This window comes from Rissa tridactyla, chromosome 9 (assembly GCF_028500815.1).
Source record: "Rissa tridactyla isolate bRisTri1 chromosome 9, bRisTri1.patW.cur.20221130, whole genome shotgun sequence".
NCBI lineage: Eukaryota > Metazoa > Chordata > Aves > Charadriiformes > Laridae > Rissa > Rissa tridactyla.
In genome coordinates, this window is record NC_071474.1 from 47,170,153 (window position 1) to 47,189,126 (window position 18,974).

The 18,974-nt window shown below is 44.1% G+C and overlaps 1 protein-coding gene and 1 long non-coding RNA gene across 3 annotated transcripts in view; one reads left to right on the forward strand and one right to left on the reverse strand.

Moving 5' to 3' along the window:
* Positions 1–18,974, forward strand: part of LOC128914504 (uncharacterized) — a 213,079-nt gene that overhangs the window by 142,574 nt on the left and 51,531 nt on the right. The gene's annotated exons all lie outside the window — the stretch shown is intronic.
* The window catches only part of LOC128914501 (vascular endothelial growth factor receptor kdr-like), a 140,440-nt gene that overhangs the window by 46,018 nt on the left and 75,448 nt on the right, over positions 1–18,974 (reverse strand). For both annotated transcript variants that reach the window (XM_054213539.1, XM_054213538.1), the window contains exons 10-12: positions 16,249–16,399; positions 13,237–13,336; positions 4,252–4,360 (exon numbers count right to left, since the gene is read on the reverse strand). In XM_054213539.1, coding sequence (XP_054069514.1) covers positions 4,252–4,360; positions 13,237–13,336; positions 16,249–16,399 — 360 coding nt within the window. The remainder of the gene's footprint in view (positions 1–4,251; positions 4,361–13,236; positions 13,337–16,248; positions 16,400–18,974) is intronic.

Genomic DNA, 18,974 nt, shown 5'->3' on the forward strand with positions numbered 1-18,974 from the left:
GAATGCACCATGGGGCCTTTTCTCTTTTATCAGCAGTCCCCAAACATTTGTCTTTTGTATTGTATTACAGTGTAGTAGCCGCGAATTTCACTCTGGACTGTGCGGGATTCCATGGCAAAATAGGGAAGTGAGCCATTGGGGGAAGGTAAAAAGTCAGCATAAATCAAAAGAAAGTCTGGCTCCATTTGTATTTACAAGGAATTAATTGGTTTTAATTTCCTGTGCTTTGCACAATAATCTGTGTAATTCAAAACTTCTGCTCTTTCCCAAATTCCATCTCTGTGCCTGTCAGGGTGAGGGGGTTGCCATCAGGCATATGCATGTAGGGAGGGTGAGAAAAAGAAAGGGTGAGCCCTGCCATCTGAAACAGTGCAGGGCTTTTAATAAATCCTGTAAACATGTCAGGAATAAGCAAATTGAGAGTGGCAAGCAGTTGTAGAACGGCCCAGTTCATACATTGTTCCAGTATCTGATAGCTGATTTTTATCTCATGTTTGAAATACAATATTTTCTTTCTGGTAGAAATCTTTAACTCCATTTTTCTGACTTGTTTTTGCAATGAGATAAGCCCTTGAAAAAGAGCTTTTGTTATTATTTATTATTCTTATCGTAATTCATTTATAGTCCAAAAACATTCAGAGGTTTCATATGGGTGGGATCCCATTTTGTTGTATGTAGTACAATCATACAAAGGCTAGAATTTGATTTACTGTGGACTTACAGTAATATATAGTTGCCCTTTCCAAGGTGCAGACCAGAGACTAGAAGGTAAATAATACTTATTCGTGGCAGAGAACACCTCCAGGAGACCTCAGGTCAGCTTTTCACTGCACTAGGAAGGTTGCAGTCTGCCTCGAGTGTCCCTTGGGGCAAAACCAGGGGTGGGCAATGACACGAGGCAGTTCGGAGCATCTGATGGCTTGTCCACATTGCCTCTGCCCGTGACAAAATACTCATCTGACTTAAATGGGAACACTGGGGTCTAAGCTGTGGTAGGCAAGATAGGCAGGAGACAGATTTTGTTTCAGCGAGAAAGGGTAAAAAGGATTTACACAAAACAGAAATACTGCAGTAAGAGTTATGCTAGGGCATGATGGATAACACTGGTACCATATTGCTACGAGAGTTTCTGCTGCCATGAACAGCTTTAGGAGAGCTTCAGTGGGACGCTGACAGTCAGGACATCTGCAGAGAGAGCTCAGGCTTCAGGGCTGTCAGTGAATGATAAGATTTCTCATCTCATTGGGCCCCTTATATGGTTTGGTTCCAGCACGATCTCCAAACCCTGTTGACCTTCCACTGAAATTAATTCTGCTGGCAAAGAAATGATTTAAAAATAGATACCAGTGCTATTTCTAGTGTTCGTGGGAGTTTTTGTGGGGGCTCTGCAGTGGAAGAACAAAATGGCTGTTGACATTATTCCATTGGGATAAATACATTTTTCTGAAATGAATGTGGTGCTGGTGAAAGCACCAGACTGCAGTAAGGCATGTCCCCAGAAAGGAGATGCAGCCTGGACAACATCTGATGAAGTTTCCATGTAACGCTCTGCCATGTCCTGACAAAACATTTCAACCCTGACCTAGCAAAACAGGTTTTTGAGGGAAGAAGAGAGTTTAGCCTCTGTAGCATCGTCAGATTTCTTAGCAGAAATTAAGCTCAATTCAGCCAAAATGTTTGAAAGCAGCTCAGCATCCACCAGCTTGTTTGTTGCTAGGAGATAATGGGAGATCAAGTCTTTAAAATCAACAAATTGCTGAATTAATTGTGGAGTCCCACAACTAGCAGCTGCTTTGCAGAGAACAGAACGCATTTGCTGGATGTGCCTAAAGGCCCACACATCGCTTGTGTGCTCTCAGACTCTAACTCAGCCTTTATCTCAGCTTTTAGGTTCCATCTGCATAAAATTAATCAGCCTAGCAATTGTAAAGTGGCCTGCTTAGACCCTCATGCCTTTGGACTTGCCCCGTCTGGTCCCGCACAAACTGTCCCCGAATGTCCCTCCAACGCCAAGACTAGAGGCAAGTCCTGGTGAGAGTAACCTGGCCGTTGCAAAGCCTCCTCCAAGTGCACCCAGTAGAAGACGGTGGGTTTTTTCAGTAGCAGCTCTTATGCACCCTGGCCACTTGTTGGAGTAATACATATTACTCAGCAGAGGACCATCATGTGAAGAAACCCAGCAGCAGGTCATCCTGCTGCTATTTTACCACTACAACGTGACGTACTTTAGGTTCAGGATGGCCACATTTAGAAAGATTTCATTTCTTTCTAATCCATAAACGCCACTATTTTTAAACACAGCACTTAAAAAAGTCAGTTGTTCAGCATCTGCCTCTTCCCCAGAATGGCACAGACTCACAGTCTTTTTTTTGCAGGCAAGAATATATGTGTCTTGCCAAGCCCTCGTCACCTCCTGGTCTGTTTTGGTGGAAATGTTTCCACCATAACCGCTGTCAGTAATTTCGTCCAGTGATTCATTTCCTTCATAATTAAAATTGCATGATTAAAACATTTGTGTCTCAAAACATTGCTAGATTGATCTTAAAAGAAAAAATCTGAAATATTAGCTCACTGGGGGCGGGGGGGGGGGGAACTGCTACATAACTTTATTATTAAAATAAATAGTTGTGAAAGGTGCATGGATTGATGTAACCCTTTGAATCCGACCTTATGCTTGTTGCCATTTAGTTGCTGCAGCATTGGTTTTAGTCACCAAGTATTACAGAGTACCGCGAATAGCTTGGGAACACACGGCTTTGAGTGACCCATCCAAACATAATAGCTGGCAGGATTCAGAGCAGAAACAAACCCACGTGAAGACTCAACACTTGGAAGTGGTGAAGTCTAAAATGAATAGCTGGTCTTCAGCCTGCCTTGGGCATAGAATCGTAGAATGGTTTGGGTTGGAAGGGACCTTAAACATCATCTAGTTCCACCCCTACTACCATAGGTAGGGACGCCTCCCACTAAACCAGGTTGCTCAAACATCTTGAGAACTTCTTATGTCTGAGCTCTATCTCACAAAATTGCACCTTGAAGGGCTTTTTCCTAATTAAGTAAGAGTTAGGGCTTTGGAAAATATCTTTTGGAGGCTTAAGCCCTCTTCTGCCTACATAAGGCATTGGGGTAGTACAAGGAAGCTGTAAATGGAGGTGAAATCTTTCCCCCATATGGCACCAGCTTCATTATTGTTGGATAACAGTTTTTGTATTAGCACTTCTGTGTAATAAGAACGGTAACAATGTTTAGTGAGCATTTTTTTGGTTAGCCCCATTTGAAATGTCCTGAATTACCTTAGAGCAACGGAGTGAAACAACACAGGATGCAAGAGGGGCAGCCGAGTGCAGAGCACTGCCACGAGCGAGCTTCGCCCTCAGAACTTGCTTCATGGGGAAGAAGCCAAGTAGTGAGAATCAGACATTTACCTTCCAGGACGCTTCTGCACTCTTTGTTCTAAAAATTGTTATTTTGATGCAAATTCTACCAGCCAACATCCACTCATCCAGAAAGTGAGCACAGAAATGATTCAGTTTGTTCTGGTTAAGCACTTGAACAAGGCTGTCCCTGGACTCTTCTCTTTTTTCAAACTTGCATCTCGCCTAAAAGCATTATGTAGGTCTTGATCTCACTACTAAAGAATTTCTGTGTTGAAAGGTTAAGCAGATATTTGTTTGGATTTGTGTTCTTTGGAGAAATAGCATGTCCACCTCCTCCCTCCTTAAAGGGCACTGGAAAGGCTAATTGCTCAGGCAGGGATCCAGTGTCACAACAGCTCCCAGTGATATCAGCCCTGGATTAGGTCTGCATATTGGCCTTGCTCACCTTTGCCATGTCTGCTGGCTTAATTGGAGACCAGCCCTTCTCCTGAGTCAGGGAGAGGCTTCAGGCCTTTGGAAGACTACAGAGAACTTAGCTTCTGCGGGAGGCTTCATGAGGACAGAGCTCAAATGTCATGAGTGTTGCTTTAAGACACAGGCAGCTTGACTGAGGGCCTGAATCTGCAGCTTGAAAAGGGCAAAAGGGGCATCGGGTCTGATGCTGGATGTGTCAAACTCAGCTGTGCCCTGACACAGGACCCAACCTTGCACGTATGCGGTGAATAGCCTGGGACTGTGATTGGGAGCGCTCTGAAAACACAACATGCAGGGATCCCCAAAAGTTTTAACGAGCCCTCACCAGCCATATAAAACTTTAAGGTAAAACAGATCATTGGCATCTAGTTTTTGCATAGTGTCTCTTGTGTTGTTTTACCTGAGACGTAGAACTCAATGCTCCTCTCTTCTTCGCCGATCTTGTTTGAAGCCACACAGTAATAGATTCCTGATGCACTGCTGTTTTCCATAGTCAGTGTGCTCACAATCTGCCAGGAAAAGAGAGAAAAAGTAACGGCTTTGAGTGTAATGTAGGCTTAGCAAAGAGGCCTGAGAGTAGTGGATAAGTATACGTTATCCATACACTTGTGGATACTTTGCTAACTGTAGGTTAGCAAAGAACTGAAGGTTCATTCCTAAACCTTCCCCTTCTTTTCTTCCTGTCTCCCCCGTGAAAAGCAGGGTTCCCCTTTGGCACGCTGCCAGGGTCTTTGTGTGACAACATCAGCACAAAGCTGAAGTGAAGGACCTGGAAGTTTCATCTAAGCCGCTGGAACTGAAGCCCCACATCCACCTATTTTCTTTCCTGCTTTTCAGTTATGGTTTCTGTGGGTAAAAGGACACCCATATGTGCATGGGAAGCAGGTCGGTCCTATGGATGTGGTATAAAGAATATTGCAGGATTTTGCTTTGCTTTGCTATAACCCCAGAGAAGGGAGGGAGGGATGTGGCCCCTTTGGGCCCCAGCTCACTCTTATCAATTGTGCTTGGAAGCCCCTCGATTCCATAACCCTTCCTCAGAGCCTTCCCAGGACTTGCGCGGTAAGTAAGGAAGCTCTGGAGAAGCTGCCTGTGCTAAGACAGTTGGCAAACGCAGAAAGAAAGGGAGGATCATGAAGGAGAAGGAAGAAACACTTTGTCCTGAGATTCCCCACGTAGAAAAAGGAAGTGGTTCAGTTACTCATGGGGCTGAACTCAAACACATCCTTAAAAACTTGTGTTCCTTAAACATCCTGAGCCCCTGCTTCTGGGTAGGGCCTTCTTAATGAAGAGCCAGCCATATGGCACTCCCCTGTCCCTGTCATGGTGCAGCATCACAAGCTCATGGAGGACTATCCACAGGTCATGGCTTTAATTATTTCTTTGGGCTGCTAGCAAGAAAGCAGGGTCTAACCCACCAAGACAGAGATGTTCTTGCAAGATTACTTTGCTTCCCCTGCAGCCATTCACCTGAGGAACTCTGAGCCCTCACATTTGGAACAAATATCACTTTCTTTGCCATCCTCTCTACGGACTTTGAGAATCAAAACTTATAACACCCTCTGGCCTTTTGTCCTTATCTCCAGAGAGCGCTTTGAAGTGCACAAAAGCATCTCTGGACTTTCTTTTTAATATCCTAAACTAAACTCACACAAGACATTCCTTTACTCCTCATAAAGCTGCACCATGAATGTGTCTATAGCTGTGCGGGATGTATTTTCAGAGAGTTATTTCAGATTTTCTGAGCTTTGCCACTTTAAATCCTGTAGGGAAATGAGTTTCAAAGGTTTTGATCTCGTGCACATTTTACATTCTAATGGGGAACATTTTCAGCAGAATAACGGGTAAGTGGAAAAGTGTCTACTTTACATGGGCACCAAACACAGAAATTAGCCAAGAATAGGAACAACCCAAATTTAGGGGTGAAAACAGGAGACCAGCAATCCCAGCTCCCTCTGGTGTCCACCAAAGAAAGAGCTGTGCAGTTCTGATCTAGTTATGATGTGAAAATAGCTCTAACTTGGATATAAAATCCCCCAGAGAAGCAGCCTGCTCCTCCTCCCTTTGCTGTTCCTGTAGCAGTGGGCCTAATGCCACGGGTTATTAACAGGCACATGTTCAGAGCAGTACCCCTGACTTTAAGCAGTAGACACCGCCTTTTGATTTACTGCTGAATCAGGACCAAGATCTTTCTTCTCATGATTACTGGATCTTAGAATTTTATATTTGGGAATAGAAAAAGCCAATATAAATGTACGTGCTGAGGACAGAAGGGGATAAATTTGGACATCTATTTACCAGCCATTAGTCTTGCTAAGTGACAGCTCTAGATGGGAAGTCGAGGATAATACTGTAGAGCCAGTTAAAATTGTAAATCCATTTTGGAATATGTCCAAAGTGTTAGGGGTGACACTGTGACTCTTCTAAAAACTGATGCAATGCCTCAAGCTGCATTTGGTGGGCCGGAGATAAACGCACACGTACTCCCATGAACACACACAGATGCTAACAACTCTAACTGTGTAACTCGAGAAAAGTCCGACATGGAGGTGGGGGGAAAAAAAAAGAGCAAATAGCTATACCGAGACCTCATCTTAGCTAATCTCAAATGTGTCTAGATGTGAAGGTGAAAAAGATGTTAAAGTGATGGTGGGAAACAATCTGGGGACAAATTCTTGGGAAAAATTCACTGAGGAAAAGAAAGAAAGTCATTTTCTTGTTTGTATGCTCAAAATCACTGTTATGCACTTGGATACCAGTTTGCTACACACCTGAGCACAAGAGAGAATGCACTATACTGTCTTGTCTTAGAACTACCACCTCCCAGAGTCCTCCAAAATGTGACTTTTAAACCACCAGCAGTCAGCAGGGAAATATATGTGATTTCAGAGCTGGAAATGAAGGATTTTGAGTGATTTTCTTGCAATAAGATGAATCCCTTGAAATCATTGCGCATCAGCTTTTCACTCTAGCTGTGTGCTCCTGGGTAAATCCCTGAGATTGGGAGTCCAATTATCTTTCCAGCATCTTAAATAAAGTTCGCAGTTGCCAAACTAACCTAATCCTGTTCCAGTCCTCAACATAGTGATGCTTTGGAACACTAACGTGCTATACCAAAGGGCATCCAAATCCTCTTTCCCTCTATAAGACCACATAGTTTTGTCTTTTACCAAAAGGGGCCTGAAAGCAACATTTAGGAAGCCAGCAGTGGTATCTGCTTTTTGAAGTATCTGTAGATCAAGGGTATCCCATAGAAACCAATCAAGGAGATCTCATTGAAAAGTAACCCCCATTAACCCAGATGTTAAACCCACAAAGCTGATGTTTTGGCAGTTGTTCATCATCTATTACTGTAGGCGACCCAAGTTGAACAAACTTGAAAATTTGAAATTTGTCTGTACTTGGTCACAGTGGCAGGGAGGGGTAAGGATTTTGTTCTTCCGAATGCCATCCCTATACTTTCAATGCCATTTCAAGGAAAGTCTGCAAAAAGAAGTTGAATGAGAAAATGGCTCAAACTCGAGCAACCAAACACAGGACCCTTTTCCCATTATTAACAGTGAAAACTGTTAGCAGACTTCTCTCTCAGTGGAGTGGCACAGTCCCAGCATTTGGGGACCTTTAGTATAGAGTGGAAAAAATTCCAAGGGGATAATCTACTTTGTGTGCTTAGCCCATGCACCTGGCAAAGTGTTTTCCATTCCTGGAATCAGAGCCAGGATAGAAAAGTTTGAGGCATGTTGGCATTTGCCACATCTAGAGTCATGAAATCACAGAAAGACCTTAGCAGGATGGGAGCGCTGGTGGTCTCCTGGCTGAGCTCTGACTCAAAGCAGGGCTCACATCAAAGCTGTTTCTCATGCCTTCTACTCAGAGAACTCTGCTGCCAGACAGAGCACCCTACTTTCTGCTAAGCCTAAATAACGATAATTTCCCTTCCACTGGATGTCCTAGTTAAGAGCAGTTCAGACTAAGTGACACGTTAACCCTTGCCCAATGTCCTCCAGCCACACGCGGTAGCACAAACCGTGTGGCTGTTCAGTCCTTAGCTTCTGTGCAGACTGCGCTGGAACCAATGGTAATTAATAACAAATTATTGGCATGTAACGTCTAGACATCTTCCTAGTGGGAGCTGGCCTGAGATCCTGTGAGTTCCCTGCATACCAAACACCAAACATCCTTCAGACCGCTTTTCATTGCCTGTGTTAAATTTGGAAGTAAAGAGCTCCATTTCCTATTACTTAACCTAAAGGCCACCCAATACTGCGAGCCCAAAGAAGGGATTATTAGCTAATAAATAATTACTATAAAAGAATAAGCTAAGTTTAAAACTCAGTAAGAAAAGAAATAAAATGACTGATCTCTGAAGAACAACTATGACAAGTCAATAGACATTGGTGCTGGGAAAACCCGTAATGGAATAGTTCAATAAAGTCCATATGTCTTGCACTGTCATGTTCCCGAACTGATAAAAACAAGCTATTTTACAAGCAGCCAAATAACATTCCACAGCCATATACCATGAGTGTTTTAAGACATCTTGTAGTAAGGACAGAGCAACAAGACCTTTTTTTTTAAGCTGGAGCCAGCATGAATTAATATATCTTGTTATTTTTTGCTTTCTCTTTCCTTTGTCTAATCCCTCCCTCCAACGGCTTTAGTTAACAGTTCTTCTCTCTTTCACTTCGTTAGCTGTATGTGGGCGAGGATGAGGAGTAGAAAAAGTGGGTGGAAAACTTCTCAGCTGTCTAACTCTGGCAGAGCTGGGGGGGAGGTGGTTAGAGAGAGATGAAATTATAGGAACTTCACCAGAGACCCCGCAAAGAAAATATTCAGCTAGCTCCCAATCCATCTACTTGAATGGCACAGAATAACACTTATTTTTATTGCCTGACAATTGTGATCCGTAATCTTAGTTCATTCATTCAAAACATGCTAAAGGATGGACTGAGGACAAGTGCTAAGAGAAGTCTGTGAGTTGACTGAGAACTTCTAGGGTTTGCTCTCATCTCTGGCAGTGGCCCTTTCTCTCCCTGTGAAATGAGAACAATCATTGCCGTCCGCCCGGAGCGTGGCAGAGCTGCTGGTGGTACCGACGGTAGGCAGGGCAGGAAGCCGGGGGTAACTGGAGGTTGGAGGTGCCTCTGGAGGAACTGGTACACATTTCTAGTACGGGTGGACTGATCACTCTCTGGCCCTAGGGTGGGTGGGTGGATAGGTGCTGGCTAGTCACGAGCAGTTACCACCCCTACACTTCTTCCTCGCACCCAGTGATTGCAGCTAATGAATTTAAGAGGGCAGGGAAGACAGAGGGCCATTTCTTATCTCCCTGCTGCTAGCCAGGCTCTCTCAGAAGACCTGCCAAGGACGGTGTAGTAGTCCATGTGCTCCTCTGCCTGACTAGTGCCTGAAACATCCGGGCTGGTCTCCCAGAGAGTGGATGTTTTGCTCAAAAACCCCGCCGTGTGACTGTTCCCCTTCCCCTGCCAGAGACTAACGTGACAAGGCTTCTGGGAGCTCACTGAAACGGGCACCCACACAGGGTGACAGATTTAAACGGCTCTATCGAGTTGCTCACATGCTTTTCACCAAACGCATCCCACTACACTAACGTAGTCTTTTTGTTCCTTCAGGATGCTTAAACCTGGCATTTGGGGGTCAATTTTCTTGAGTGGTTGTGAATTTCACCAGCAAAAGGGTTGTATGAGTTTCATCGCAGAAACACCCACGTGGCCAGGCCACTCTCTCAGATATACATGAAAGGGAGAAAAAAGATGAAAAGAACCCCCCAATGAGAAATGAATCATGGATCTTGCTATTCTTTCCTGCTCTGTCCTGTTCTCCCAAGCTCAGAGCAGTATGTTCCGTTTGCTAACAGGAAAGAAAATAAAATAGCAACCTAGCTCCTTGCAACTTGAAGAGGAAATTCAGGCAATTCATGCAATCATGGGTGTTTCACCTGGTGCGAAAAAGCATTCTTCAGATTAAATCACAAAGTCAAATATTCAATATTGACCCCAAACCACCAGGAAAATTAAACTAGCACAATGTGGTTGCCTCAGCCGCTATTTGACCAAAACTTCAGTGAAGTACATCATAACAAAAACCACATGCTTTTCTTTAGGAATGAGACTCAGCCTTTAGAAGACGGGAAGGGCTGAAATTAACTTCTCTCTCTGTGGAATAATAATGGAATAATCATTATGACCAGGAGGACACGAGACCTGAATTTTACATGCCACTTTTGTCAAATAGATGTCTAACAATCTTGAGGTGATCAAAGATCATGTCAAGTATCAGTGGTCTGCTGGCAAAATCCTTGCTTGCTGTCGTTCGAGCTAGCTTTTGGGCAGCATTCTGGATCTGGTAATTTCTGGGGGTTTGTTCCCATATTCTTAGCAGTTAACGCATTTTTTCATATATCGCTGAACCAGCATGTATTGCTACAGTTCTTTGAGGGCGAACTCCAGGGATGCTGAGAAATCTTAGAGACCGGGTAAATTCCACCTTCTGCTCTGAGCGATCATTGGACAGGCTCAAATCACACAGGAAAAATAACCAATCTCAGCTAATCCCAGCTTCATAACACAGGCAATAAAAGCCATGCTCAGACTCCAACATCTTTATTATTTCATCTGGCTAGTCAATGCAGATGAATGACTTGCTAGGCCATGGTGGGAATGGATGGGGCTGTTTCCTGTCTATTCCATTTCTGGTGGGAATAACGACTGATAAAACACAAGGAAAAGTCTGAAGGCTATGAGTTTTCATCAGTGTCTTTTTTTGAATTATAGTCTATTATCTAAAGACTCCACTTAACACAGATAGCCTTGGACTTCAGAAAGGGGGAAGGAGAGGAATTGTCTGCTAATGTAAGCAGGGAGACAAAGTGCTGAAACCTGAGATTCATAAAATCTAGTTTTATTAATTTGAGTAAATCTTGATCAGGACATAAAAATCATTAGGAAACACCTCCGAATGTGTTCTCAACCAGTGGATTGGCAGGAGATGAAAATAATGAATATATTATAAATTGTAAAATTATGTAACTTGTAAAGAAGTATTTCTATGAAACTAATAATGAAATATGTAAAAGCTTAAGTTAAAGTGTTGTAGGCTGAGCATCTGAACATGTCTAAAAAACGAACGCTTCAGGATGCCTGGAGTCTACAGCAAGAGCAGAGATGGCTGTGGGGGCAGAGCAAGAGCAGCCTCGGGGCTCTTTGTGGTACTCGGGGTGAGAGCAGCAGCAGAGCTCTTGGGGAACAAGAGGAGTCCTTTGGAGGACTGTGTGGGGTCCTTCTGCTGACATTCCCTCATGGTCCTCATTTCCACTAAGCAGCTGCACCTCCCTTCTCCTAGCATTCTAGTTTCCATCATGTTTTACAGGCAGGAGACTCAGGCACATGGTGATGTCCAGACTGAGCTGCGGGTGGGTGCTACGGTGTCCTCTGTGGGAGTGGAGCGCTGTTTCTCCTCTGCTGTACCTGGAGATCGCTGCACCTTTTCTTTCTAGGGAAATTAGGTGACAGGGGAAAAGTAGGAAGTCCCTAATCACGCACCAGCGTAGACTGAGGATATGTTTGGAGTGCCCCACTGGATCCAGGAGCTGAAACACCTCATTCAGAGACTGCAGCTAAATCCCATCTTAAGTCCACTCACAGACTAAAGTTTCACCCAGTTGCATATTTGCCACAGCAAAGTTGGTAAAAGAAGTAATGAGAGTGGTTTACATATGCATAAGCCAAAGAAAAATGTTTCTGATTTTGTGTTGTTGAGGTGTCTCACTATCTCAGCATGCGGGACACTTCAGCAACCAACAGATACTTTTGGAGTCACAGCAGTTGTGAAACTCTTCACTTTTAGATGGGGACTAACATAACTTTAAGACTGATCATCAGACAATCTGTGCTCTTGGACACCAGATCATATATTTAGGTAGACTGTATATATGGAGAGAAACAGTAGCTGTGAGAGCTGCAAAACTCTTGTCAGTCCACGCAGCAACCAGAAGCTCTTAGAAAAGGAAAAAACTTTGTAGGTGCATGTCACCGACCTCCATCTTTTACAAGTAATTAGCACTTTGTAGGTAGCTGCTTTTACCTAAGATCTAAAATTCATAGAGAATATATTAAAAACAGGGGCACTATGCCACCTAAATAAATCTGATTTATAAATATCCTCTGGCAAGGGGAAGCTCAGGAATGGAATGCGAACACTGATTTTCTCCTTCCCAGCCCAACCGCCATGTTTTCAGAGCTCTGGTTTAGATTACGTTTAGGGCTGGAAAGTCTCCATGAGAAAGAGCAGATGGCTAAGGCACTGATCCTGCCAGATGCTGATTTAGTCTGGACCCCATCCAGAAGAGCACTTTAGCTTTGTGCTTAACTTTAAGCATGGGAGTAGCCCAAGAATTATCATATGCTTAAAGGTATACCAGGATACAAACTGCAGCATTCAGTACCTTGTAGGATTAGGCACTAAACTATCTGGAACATCCACCTGGAAACCTGTAGCTGCAAACCCACTCCTAAAGCCACAAACCTCTGTAAGTCCAACAGGGATAAAACAACTGTCTGAGCCAGACCACAGCATCTTCTCCAAGGCATGGCCAGAAGGCTGCGAGTCTACAGCAGAACGGCTGCAGCAATTCCTCAAGGATTAGCACGGATGTGTGTAAAGAGCATCACTCAGCATCACCACAGGTACCTGGGAGGCATTTAACAGAGCTGGGATGTTTGCAGGTCACGCAGGAAGTGTGCTCCTGGTGCTGTTTGGAGGGGAAACAGGCGGGGAATTGTAGAAGGAAGGAGGTCTTCCCACCTTCACTGGCTCGGTAACACGGTTGGCAACCCAGATGGGTAAAGAAATGTTGAGAACTCCAGCTGAAACACGCAGGTACTGCAGGCACTTGTACACTGAAAATCAGGACAGCGCTCTCTGGCCACCATGGGCCTCTTAAATTACACAGCTGTTTAACTCCTCCTGCTGGGAGAGTAGGCAAGGTTGGGCAGGAAAAGTGCTCTCTAAGTGCTAAGCATTTTAATGAACTTAGAGTTCTTATCAGTTGTAGGCGCTTCACAGGACCCCTCTTGCACCGAACCAGTCTTACACTTTCTCAAGACTGAGGGAGACAGAGAGGTTTTTGACCCAAAAGTCTTTGGAGAATTTTAAACAGGGTATGTGACATCATTGCCAGAATCCCGGTATTTATAAACAGCAGAGATCAGAAAATGATCCCAGGGCTGTGGAATTTAAAGCATGCTAACAACCCGCGGCAGCTTGGGAACTGCAAGGAGAGATCTCCGTGTGAGCACAGCGTCCCCTCCATAGAGCCCACTGCTCTTCCATGACATCATTGCTCAGAGTTTCATCAGACACATACCTTTCTTTTATCCTCGTGCTTCGTGGTTTCAATGCTCCTGATCTTGTTGCCTATGAACATATTCTCCCGAACCACAATTTTTTGCCCATGGGGGTTGCATCTGGAGGTAGAAAAGCAAAGGTGGTGTTCAAGAACCCGACTCACTGCAGATAACCCAGGGAGGCATTATTACAGAGAGAGAATGGCATTCTTACACAATAGTCTTAGGTCTCAACAACTCCTAAAAGCTATTGCTGCTGGAGATTGTTACCTCTTCATGGAACTACTGTATTCCTTCATCACAACATTGCAAAATTATTTATGAAGCACCTTGACAGAGGTAGACAAAGATCAGTATATGACCAGCAAGGAAACTCCCCAAACTTTCTGAAGATTGAAAATAGAAAATACTGGACAACTAGTTAAATCATGTGAGTTTAGTCTGGCTAATATGAGTTATACTGAGTTGTGGCTTTTACAAGTGCTCTTTTAGCACTTATGGTGCGTTTCAAAATGCCAGTCATTCAAAACCATGGGGAGGTGAATGTTGCTGAGCGTGTCCATCTGCTCAGCTTTCCGGCATGAAGTGCAGGCTGAGGGAGCAGAATGGATGAATACTGGGCTAACTATAGCAGAAGGCTCCTTTAATATTGCATGTTCCTCAGAAGATAGCCATATCTCAGTCAGTTAGCAATCCTCATTTTTGAATTATGGGCAAAGAGCAGTGTATGTCGCACGTCATGCGGAAAGGTATATCTGCACCATCCACGGCAAAAGGCTTTTCTGTCTTCTTTAACAACAACCCTTGGAATAAATGAGCAGAGACACAGGCCTTCTCGTGCTTAGGAGCGCAAAGGCTTCAGCAAGGCTGGAGCTCCAGGCGTCCTGGCGGAGGGGGCTGCCCGCTGTGCAACTTGAGGAAGCCTTTCATTTTAAAGTTGCCGGTTCAGTTCCAGTCTAGCACGGCTGGGTGTGACAAACTGACTCTGTGACGGCAGGTTAGTGAAGTCAGTTCAGTTCCACAACTAGCTGCGATCGCACCTTGCACAAGTCGTCACAAAGCATGACAGGAACTTGTCCTTATTGTCTCCTCTGCCTCAGCAGAGGCACCGCAATTCTCAGCCCACCATAGCACATTAGGATCATAGGAATTAAAACGAATATGGACTTCTATAGGTGATGACCAAGGGCTGATGCTGCAGAAAACGAATCCATAAATCAGCTGTGCCTTTGCCAAATCCACACAAGACGCATGGGTAACACCCTGGGTCAAGGGAGGGTTTATGGCTCTCAAAAGAGCCTAATTAGAAGATGTCTTGAGTGACTTCCTGCAGGGCACAATTCTGTCTTGAGGATGAAGGGAAAAAGCTCAAAGGAAGCAAATCACATCACAGCTATAAGGAACAATGATAGTGTTTTGGGATTCAAAGTGCATTAGTGAGGAGCGGGGAGAGAAAGAGAGAGAGAGGAAGTGAGACAACAGACGGAAATGGGGTCTGTGTCATTTCCCACAGGAATCCTCCTACAGCTTCTGCTGGAAAAAGATAAGGCTGCCCCGGAGGCCAGAAGAGGTAGACGCCACGCTGCAATTGTATTTAAATTGATAAGATCAGAGAGTCAGAGAGCTGGAACAAGGGTTACATCAGGTCTTTTGCTACCAGGTCACTGGTTTGAATCTGGCTTAATGTGGCATTCATGACCAATTCTCTCTCCCTAGACAGAAAGGTCTGGAAAAGATTTCAGGTCATCTGTGTGGCTTTCCTACGGAATGCATAACCTGTTTCCATATGGTGTTTCCATTCTGCTCTTGTTGAACACCTCCAAAGCCGCAGCTTGTGTGCCTTCTGCTGACCTGCGATGCCAACAGCCCTACCTAAGCCTAGAAATCTCTACCGTTTTATTCCTGCAGGAGCAGTGTAACTACCTAAATGAGGTAACGAGCTACTGCCCTTGTGGAGGGTCACAAGGTCACTTTTTAGACCCAACCTATGACTAGACGCCCAACATCGCTGTAAGTGCTGCAGCAGAGAACCTGGGAAAGGAGCTTCTCTTAGTGATTTGCCCCGTCTCATGGCTGGTCATTCACAGCATTTGGAAAAGCATTGAGATGGTGAGAAAATAAGGAACCACCCAGCAATTTTCCCTCTTGCTTCCTAGACCTGCATTCATTTTTTTAGGGATGGAAAACCTGACTTCAACCCACTCATTGAAGGAAGAGTTGAAGTGCAGTCAGAAATGTTACATGTGGCTCCTGTATGTCCCCTGGGGCAACCAGGGGGAGCATTCAGACCTCAGCCAAGACCTCTATAGATCATCCTGCTCATATAACAGCAGGAGCAAAGAAAACATCCACTTGTATAAGGCAAATCTCGAAAGGCATCTTGTGTTTTAACTTGCCTCATTCCTCTCTGACAGTTTTGACCCAGTGAATTCTGTGTCTTCACACCCCAGGCTGCCTCCAGACTTCAGCTAAGAAAGGCCCTCAGTAAGGCGTGAAGGCTGGGCTACCTTTTCCAGCCTCTGCAACGCAGATGCTGCCACAGGAGCTCATGCTCAGCGTGCACTAGTGAAGACAGCCCTTTGGAAGTGGCACAAATTCCATATGGCAACTAAACGAAGCCAAGCCTTTAGCAGGTTTGTCTGACAGTAGCTCATACAGGGGCAGAAAGCGTGTTACCTCTACACCTATCCGTTTTCCCTTTGTCAGCCACGTAGGCTGCATCCAAGAGGTGTAAGAAAAGATCTTGGTAAGTCAGAGGGGCATTGCTGGTCAAGTTAATGAAAATTCAAGCCTGATCTTTAGTCACTTTAAACTTATTTGACACAATTCTGATAATACAGAAGGTGCTTGTAACTCCAAAAAAATCAAACACAACTAGATTTCCGCTGGGTTCGTAACCCTTGAGACCTTTAGGTGGGGAATCACTGCTTGTGATTTTTAACTCACATGAATAAGACGTATTGGAAAGAAAAACTAAATTTAAACTATCCGACCATTTTGCAACATGTTCCTGCGTAGGCACGTGCACTTACACTGCGTCTGTGAGGCTGCAGGGCTGCCACTTCCACTCGATCTTCGGGTCAGGATTCCCGCTTACGGTGCACTGGATTTTGTGTTTGCTTCTTAACTCCACCCGCTCAATCTTATCAAAATCAGTTTCCTTTTCATAGATTTTGGGTCTCTCTAAAGGGAAAAAGAAAAAAAACCAACAAACAACAAATGAGCAAATTTATATCCACAGTCTTGGTCCTGTTTCCGTCAAAGGTTTTGAACCTTTTTGCTGTGATCAGTAAGGGATGATGTAGTGAGGCTGCGGCAGTTGTAGGGAAATGAGCAGCAGCGCTGAAAGTACAGATCTGTAGAAAGATGGGTATTAGTTGTGGTGTTTCAGAAAATAACATCGAAGTGCTCACATCCATCCTAATTGCTTTCAAATGTTGTTGTGGACCTGCTATACTTCTGGAAAATTTGTGCCATGAAGCACCTATTGGTCAGGGACTGCAGGATCAGGCTGTTAGTCTGCGTGCTGTGGGCAATATCGCGTTTGACTTCTGATGTCACCTCCTGAGAGGAACCTTATCAAACAGCTGCTGCTCTGCAATATTGTTACCATTGCGCAGGTTCTCCTCAGGGTTTTGGAAAAAAAAAAGTCTTTTTGATCTCAAAACTTCGCTTTCCTTTTCTGTTTACGTGTAACATGCACTGGATGAAGGGGTGAAGAAAGCAAGGAAGAAGTGGTGGGGAGAAAACACTTGCAGAGTAATGCCAAGAAATTCTCACCAACAGCAAAACCATTAAAAATGTCACTGCATTATTCACATCTGGAGGGGTTGCAAGATCACACCCTTGGACTGGAAATCTCTCAAGAACAAACTTTCGTGTGACACTTTCAGGGCTGCTTGTTGCCAGCAGGAAAGAAATGCTTTGTCCCATCTACTTCCAGCTCCCACGGGAACACGCAAAAATGAGAAATAATGCTAAAAAATCCCCAAAGTGAACTGAACTTTTCCTAACCTCGGAGAGGGTGGGTTTGAGTTTGGGGTGAAAGCACAGGCTCTTCCCTTGTGCAGACAGCTCTGCCCATCCCTGGCCATATCTCTGTCTGCTTCTCATAACAGGAAATCAACCAGATTTATTGGTCGGGGTCCCTCCGTGGAACACCTCTGTGCAGCCAAGTGCGGCTGCTTTACACGGAGGGCTTTTGACAAGTTGGGAAGTGAATGTAGATTAGATTTCTATTTTTTGGGTTAACTTATTTTTTCTGCTGTCAAGGAGGCCCCAGATATGTAAATATGAGCTACTGCCCACCTCATCAATCTTGAGCCCTTTCCCTCGTTTTTTTAATAGCTTTTTTTCCCTTCCAGCCTTCTACTCTTATGAGTGGATGGACCAGGCTGATCCCATGTCTTGGTGGGATCCTCACTTTTCATTTCTCATGGCTGCCAGGTCAGACTCTGAAAGATCTTCTAACCTCATCATTGCCTGAAAATACATCAGCATTTCCTTCTCCACCACGTGAAAGGAGCATTGACTGTCGTTGGTTCAGCCATATCCTAACTCCCATGCGACCGTAAAACATCATCTGCTTTTAAGAACCTTCATTAGGTCCTGATGAACATCTCACGTGAAAAACCCAAATGTCAGGCCTCGTTTGGTTTTGCTCTTGTGCTCCCTTTTGCTTTTTTGATTCCCTTTGGTTGAGTCTTGTCACCCTGTCTGGCTGCGGATGATGTTCTCCCAGGCTCCAAAAATCCACCCCTCACTCCTTTGTCCCATCGGGCAGGGAGAGGGATTGTCTCTTCGTGAAGGAGAAGGTGAAGAAGGGAGCAGACGGGAGAGTATTTCAGACTGTGGTAAGGGTCTCTGGAACTCACATCCTCATCTCTAACATGGACACAGGGTTTCCCGCACCACATCGCTCTGGGTTTTGGCTGATCAAGTGCTTTGGGATTTGTGAGCAATTCACTGGACAAATTATTGGGACGAATGTTGAATTTCCATGTAACTGGCATCTCATTTCCCATCAGTAAATTATTTCTGATCATAAAAATAATTTTGTAAAACTCCCTGGAGAGAGAAGAACATTTTTCATTATCTCGGACATTTTTCTTTTCAGTCTCAAATCCTGTGTTCGGCGTGTCTGGACCGACCTCAAAAGTGTGATTTTCACTTGGAGAAAGAGACTTTAAGTTCAGTGTGAAAGGTTACTCAAGTGTTATGTGAAAGGTTATTCGAGTGCTGTGTTTTCTTGGCTGTAAGAAAAAGGTTTACACACTTGGGGAGAGAGACAGTGTGTTTGTATGGTTTTGCATGTGTGAAAAAGTATGGGGGGGAAAAAGTTTGGTTACAATCTTTTAATATTAGAAGATTTTTCTGTACTCTTGGTGAAATGATGAGCACGTTGACTGTCATTTAAATTATTCTTCTAAATAGAAATAATAATTTTAACTTGATCTAATTCAAATGAGAACATACATGAGTGACGAACGAATTCTTAATTCCGCAATTACTTTACTGTGTGGCACTATTAAATATTACTTGAAACCTAAAATGAGTCAAAATGATTCATCAATTGAAATAACTATTATTTATGAGGCTTAAGTAATTATTTTCTTAAAACTTGAGGGGCTGGCTAAAAATGCCTCCCCATCATTTCTTTCTCAGCGCCTTATAACACTGTTAGTGTGGGATCGTAGCTAATTATGGGCATGACACAGAAATTGAAGCAATTTTAACGAGCGTCTCTCTCTTTTCCCTG